The following is a 7357-nucleotide window of genomic DNA, read 5'->3' on the forward strand; positions in this document are numbered from 1 at the left end:
ATTAAATAGATAAGTAAATAAATCAGTAAATAAGTAGATAAGTGGGTAAATAAGTAAATAAATAAGTAAATAAAGAAGTAGTTAATAAGTAAGTAAATAAATAAATAAATCAGTAAATAAGTAAGTAGATAACTGAGTAATTAAATAAGTAAATTAGTACGTAAATAAATATATAAATAAATAAATCAATGAGTAAATGGATAAATAAATAGATAATTAAATAAATCAGGCAAATTAATGTTACTCAGTTACTTTATGACTGTGATTAATGCTTTGCGAAAGAATGCTTGGAATGGACTAAAATAGTACCGTAGTACATAGTTTTCTAGGCAAATATAAAAAACTTCAATTATAAACAAACTGTAGATATTAAGTTGGAGGGCTTCAATACCCTGGGCTGGACTATGAGTTTAAAGGTGCACTACTTGCATGTCCATCTATATTACTTTCCTGAAAATCTACGCATTTTTACTGAAGAACATGAAGAAAGGTTTTAACAGTACATTATGGCAACCAAATACAAGGGAAGTGCAGTGTGAATGTGATGACTGATTATTGCTGGATGATTCAGAGAGACAGTTCTTCTGAAACTGCTTCTGGTCAGTCAAGCTAACAGACACTTCAAACACAATGAACTCTACGTGAAGACTCCCACACCACACTCACCTTTCCGTCAAAACTTCGTTGTCCTCTGCTGTTACTTCCACTCTTGGGTACTCATTCACTGCGTCCGAGTCACTCTGCTCTTCCTAGAAATACACAGCAAATAAAACAAAAAGATAGCACAATTTACATTAAGAGAAGCACATCGAATTTAGATGCCACAGAACTGCATTGAAATTGTATTACGCCTAGTAGAATTTTAGAAAATAGAGGACAATTCTTGGGGCAGACTTTTCGTGAGGCAATTCTTTCCCTTGTCGATCTGCGTTTTTGAAAATTTTTCAACATGTGGCAAAGAAAAATTGTAATTTAAAATCCTGTAGCGTAATCATATAATCTAAAGCTGTTTTCTACAAGCAGGAGGGGAATTTTGACGGTTTTAGATGGGGACGAGAAGTATAAAATGCAAATAAATTACATAAATGTATATGCATTAATTTATAAAATATAAAATATTTTAAATTTTATGAGTCAACATATCGAGGAATGATAATAAGCTGAATAGTGGAAAGGCACATGGTGCAAAAGATGTTGAGAACAGAAACAAAATGCATAATATTCACAAATTAAACTAACACAACTTTTTTATTTTAACTTTTTTTTTAGGTTTATGATAGAAATGCAAAATTTAATGAGAGAAAATTATTCCAATGCAATATCTGTGTCAAACAAATTTATTTCCACTCAACAATAGGATTTATTCTACCAACAATACTTCCTTTCTACAATTCGCCTTGAACGCTCTCGTCAACAATTGGATTTTCACTCAACACAGTATTCGTTATAGCACTCCACCGACGACAATGACAATTTACTTGGACTATTACAAACAACAATGAACTGTTAATCTTAACTAATATTTACAAAGCACTATTTACAAATCAGAACTATCAGTTTTCAGTTCTTCTAGCTCAGTCACTCGAGTTCACCGTATCTCGAACCACAGACCTTCAGAGACAGTTCACTCTACTCGAACTCAGGTCCCTCCAACTGCGGTCCACTGCACTCGAACTCAGGTCCCTCCAACTGCGGTCCACTGCACTCGAACTCAGGCCTTCGGATGCTGAAACAGTTGCGGACGCACACTCGAGCCGAACTCCGGTACACAAGGCTGGCTTGCTTGCTCTGTTCACTGGCTTACTGACTGAACTAATCATGAATGACTGGAACTCTCGTTCCTTCGCGCCCGTAATTTATAACCACAGCGACGTAGCCTCGAAAGTTCCACGCGTCTCTAGAGATGGCACTCCAGAAAAATCCAGAGCCCTCTCCTCTCTACCAGCACCAGATGCGCGCGCACTCTCTCTCCACTCTCTCGCTGCGTAGGCCCTTTCCCCTTTCCCCACCGCGCGCCGTCCCTAGTGCTCCGTGAAGCCCGCGCAATCTGCTTTCTTGCGGGACGCTGGTCGTGAGTTCTAATCTCACGTCGCTGTCACAGTATTATGAATGTTATCCTAACTTCATATTTAGAAGATACGAAAAGATACTATATTATTACATGTTTTGATAAGATATCTAATCTAGGAAACATTTCTGTTTATAAAAACAAGTGAAATACGGTAGATTTTATGGTTGGTATTTCAATAATCTGGCTAACCTAGATGCGCATCTGTCATTCTCTTTTCTGTTGCTTGCACACCCTCACTTTGTTCACTGAATGTTGACTTGTGCCATGTTTGAGATTCTGTCGCACACCAATGGATCACTTGAGTATGCACAGCCAAGCTGGTGGAAAATGGCTGTTATAGAGAACTATTTAGATACTTATAATAGAATATATTCTCTATGAACGAATAAGTCAATAATTTCTAGTCACGAATTTGGTGGACTTTGTAACTTGTTTACAACAATTTAACAACTGCAATGGTCATCCAGCGTTTCAGTGAAGTGAAGGTAATAATGACAGCGAAATGTGTCTACGGTTCAGTGCCGAAAGTTGACCAGCATTTTCTCTCAATGGGTTAAGGGGTAATACCTGAAAAAACTTCAAACAAGTAACTTGTCCCAACCTGTATCTGGACACCGATTTGCTAGGCTCACGGTCAGACATGTTAATTGCAACTCCACACTTTTGAACGAAATTGGTACAATCCGCATTTTTCTGACAATGTCTAATACCAAGTCATTGTACGACTTCGAATTTTTACATTACCATGTATATAATGATTCGATTGAGTTCGCTTTCTATAGTACTACTATGCTCATTAGATTTTCTTCCATTTAGTCCATAAACTCTCCCAGGCAAAATCATTAAGTATACAATTATACTAAAGCTCAAGTACACAAAGATTCCTTTGCTACGACAATATTGATTATTATATCGTAGAGAAAAAATTGGATAGAAAATTCGTTGAACAATTTTGTGAACTTCATACCTTTCCCGAGAATTTTAAGCAAGTTGTAGCCTAGTCATAAGAAGCAAAGGAAATTCAAATTCAATGTTTATTTCTAATGATTTTAAAATTGGCAAAATGAAGTTTCAAAATTTACGTTTCTCTGTCTGTACTAAAATTAACTGCAGTTCACTGACAGATTAAGGGTAAATAAAATATTCAACAGTTTCATGGATGCTGTATCTGCAGGTATATATCACAACATTTCGCTAAATTCAGAACCTATTCTGCATTCCACTCAAAATCAACTATATAATTTATCGTAAACTTACAAAATATCTTCTCTCTATGCGTAAGATAATATTCTACAAGAGATAAATTGCAACTACGTAAATACTTCATTGAATCTTACTGACGAAGAGAAGAAAAAACCATTCCCTTGAACTTCAAAGCTACTTTCAATATAATTTCATCATTTTTCATATACGCATTCAGTACTCGGGTTTTCCTTTCCTATGAAAATAATGCTTATATCTTAGACAACAAAAATGCTTAGAAAATTCGTCGCCTTTCCCGAGTTTAGTATCTAGTTGGAACCCACCCACAATCAGTTCAAGTAAATTCAAAACCTCTATTTCTATTTCTAATAATTTCAAGATTTGTCAACTGAAATTTTTAACTTTACGTTTCTATACATATATTTAAGTTGAATGAACTTCATTGACAGAACTAAAATAAGTAAAAAATAATACTTTGATGTATGCTGTACCTATCCCTATGTAGCAGATCATTTGGAAAATTTAAAGCACCTTCTGGAATTCACCCAAATATGCCCAGCAATGTACTGTAAAGTTACAAAATATGTTTTCTATACTGGCAGCATAATTTGCTACAAAAGAAATATCCCAGAGACGTAAATACCTAAAAGAAAAATGAAAACAGTTGATAATATATCTGCATACATCTACAGCAAAATCAATCATCATTTTAAAACGGTAAAACGTACCGAGAATTTTAGACAAAGACATAGAGAAAGCAAAAACAAATTAAATCAAGTACAATACAGTATCAAAGTAATAGACTGTGGGAATTTGTAGATATGGCAACCATTACGACTGAGTATAACAAGCAATATCGTTCTCGAATTTAAAACAAAAACGAGACAACAATGCAACAAGACATAAATAATAACAAACAGAAACGAGATTGTTCTGCCACGGTCACTCACTAAAAGGCGCTGCAAGTATTGTTGTAAAGAGGAAGTGTCCATTACAAACAAAACACAAGAAAAACACTGGAAAAAAGAACACACAGTGCATTCTTTGCGGTGCACTCACCTCAGGTTCAAGTTTCACCACAGGAAAGGAAATTGCCACTGGATCTTCAACTTTTATCTCAGAAATGAGACCATGACTCTGGTTCACATATTCCTCCTTTGAACCAGTCACTTGCTGATCCAAGGCAGTCCATTCCTGCAGTACCACGAGATATCTTGAGCAATTCATTATATGGTGTTAGCACAGGTTAGTATATACAGTTGCGAAGCTCAATACTTGATAAATATGCAGACAAAGACAGTTACAGACCAGGATCGCTACTATCGCCTCAGTAGACAGTTTCCCGAGCAGACAATGAGTATGTTCGGGTTTTCAATTTCAGTGTATAGAGCTCAGTGAAATATTATGTTATAACTTTATTGCGTGTGATTTCTAAGTTTTATTTAGTGTAATGTGCCCATAAGTTCCGTTTACTTCTTATTGCATAATTTGATGCAGAAATAATTACAAAACCTTGTTATTTTAATTTGAAGAGAATTTTACATGTTAACATAATCTGTTCGCATCAACATCTTAAGTTTAGAATGGAAGGTATTTTGAGGTTTAATAACAAAGAATTTATATTGTTATTTTAATTTAGCACATCTACCTTCCTTAATTGTAGATAGAAAATTTACCATACCACACCTATGAAATTAGTGTATGTACGATTGTGTTACTTCGTCTCTTAGGAAGTAGATAAATACAATAATTCAGTACATACTCGATTGTAGTATTGACGTGCAGAAATATTGAATGTGCGTTGTATCATACATGATATTATGCTTAATTATAATGTATAATTCCGAATATAGGAATATAAATAATAACGTACGTATATAATGGCAGGGCATTGGAGAGTTTGTAAATCTAGTTCCTCTAGTAATACCGCTGTGAGCTTACCGTATTTCAATATAGTCAAGTGTCCGAAGGTCAATAAGGCAGAATTCATAAAGCGGTGGAACTAGCGCTGAGGTAGTTCCTGCGATTTCGAAAGTGAAAATCGTTGAATTTATAAGAGAATTTATGTGGAGGTGCAGGTGATGGTATAAGCAAGGCATAATAAAACCCAAAATTAACCAAACCTAACCTGTCACAGATCCGTATATGCAAGGAGTATGAGTACAAAGGAACTACTTCTGCGCTAGTATAGTATAGTAACATAGTACATTAATCAGACTTCAGATTGGAGTACCGTAAGAAGCGAATGAATAGAACTGAAGTAGAGACAAATTGCATTTACAAGTTATCACACGTAACTTTATGCTTAATAATAATGTATAAATGCGAATTGTGGAATAGTTGTACAGTAAACATAACCTATAATTGCAACATATTAAAATATCCACGCGCTGCAACTGAAAATTACTGAATCGAGAATAAATGAATGTAGAAGAATTTCGCAATATTTAATCCAATTAAAGTCAGGTATTACACATACGAAGAACGAAATTTTCACAATAAAAATAATATTACACCTTAACTCGCAAGTGAAATATGTCTGAAGCGTCTCATAATCATTGTTTTAAATTTACCATTAATTCATGTAATTACACTACATTTTAGAGAAATGTATGTTGCTCTTTATGCATTCCAACTAATTTATATGGTTGAAACAAAGAACATATCCTCAAAGACCCATACCCTCCTTTTCTATATTTGACTTATCAATAATTTAAGGCGAAAAATTATTTATAGTCTTAGATAAAGAGAATAAAATGAAAATGAATTCGTGACCTTAAGCATAATATCAAGTACCTACATTGCGGGAATGTGTAGCTTGGCAACCATTAAGAATAAGGTGTAACTGTAACTTTGTTTTTAAATTTGAAATATAAAACCAGATAACAGTTCAACATTACCCCTAAAAAGCACTCCAAGTGATGTTATAAAGAGTGTGTCTGTGATATTCAAAATACAAATTAAGCACGGGAAAAACACAACACATTCCTTGCGCTCCACTCACCTCTAGTTCATTTTTCAACATTCGGAATGAAATTGGCATCGGATCTTTAGCAACTTTCACCTCATGTGTGAAAGCATGTCCCTGGTCCAAATATTCTTCGGAGTAATAAGACATCTTGCGTAAGCTTATGTATAACAATCGTTAACTGTTGCACGTTTCCAATTATCGTTATGATTAAAGAAAGTTAGGGCGAGCGTCGCCAACACCAGTTTGCAAAAATACACTAAACGGTAAAAAAAAAAAAACCCCCACGAAATATAGCATTAAACGCACTGGATTTTTAGATGTATATTACATATTTAAAATGGTGCGAATTCGGCTATTTGTTTGAAAGGGTTCATACCTGAAGCATCTTTATAGACGACTCAAAAACTTCACACCAAAATCCTTTAGATTTCCAACTGCCAAACCCACCCTGTTGGCGACACTGATCACAGCTGACTAAAGCCTTAATAAAGTATTTTCAAGGCGGCTGTGTTCAGACAGATTATCGATGTTCAGAATGGCTGTAATTTCATGTATTACTCCTCTTTGCAATCATTATTTTTAGGATGATTATTTTTCTTCTATTATTGCTTTTTAATACTAATTAATAGTAAGAGCTGATAATAGCTTATCGGTAAAATCCAATAATCAGTGACTGTTTTTTCATACGTAGGGATAGTAGGCTTCCAAACCGTCCTGTATTTTCCTGGCCAGACCAGGATTTTGATCATTGCGTCCAACGTCCCGACATAACTTGCACATGCATCAAAATGTCCTTATTTCAGGGCATATTAGACATGACAGCTGATTTTCGGTTTTATCATATTGTTGGATTTAGTCTGGATTGGAAGATTTTTCCTTACAGTCTCATACAGACATGCTTGCAATATGTGACGAAATGGAGAAACGACTCTGGTTCTAGTACGCATGTATTTCTAGTTGATGTGTCAATGCAATGATCATACCTAGATCATATCAAAGTTAAGGCAGGTTTTTATCACAGTCTACAGAATACTTTATGAGCCATATATACTTGAGCTCATCTTATGCACTTTAACTTTAGCTTGGCGCCATTCAGTATTATGTTCACTTCG

The 7357-nt window shown here is 34.8% G+C and overlaps 1 protein-coding gene across 1 annotated transcript; it reads right to left on the reverse strand.

Annotated features, from left to right (window-relative positions):
- Positions 1–403: 403 nt before the first annotated feature.
- LOC138716523 (uncharacterized) lies at positions 404–6429 on the reverse strand. Its single transcript, XM_069849671.1, has 3 exons — positions 6279–6429; positions 4334–4468; positions 404–749 (listed from the first exon to the last, which is right to left on the reverse strand). Exons 1-3 carry the CDS (start codon positions 6390–6392, stop codon positions 663–665), a joined length of 336 nt encoding a protein of 111 aa, XP_069705772.1. The 5' UTR covers positions 6393–6429; the 3' UTR covers positions 404–662.
- Between the last annotated feature and the right edge of the window lie 928 nt (positions 6430–7357).

This window comes from Periplaneta americana, chromosome 16 (genome assembly GCF_040183065.1).
Source record: "Periplaneta americana isolate PAMFEO1 chromosome 16, P.americana_PAMFEO1_priV1, whole genome shotgun sequence".
Lineage (NCBI taxonomy): Eukaryota > Metazoa > Arthropoda > Insecta > Blattodea > Blattidae > Periplaneta > Periplaneta americana.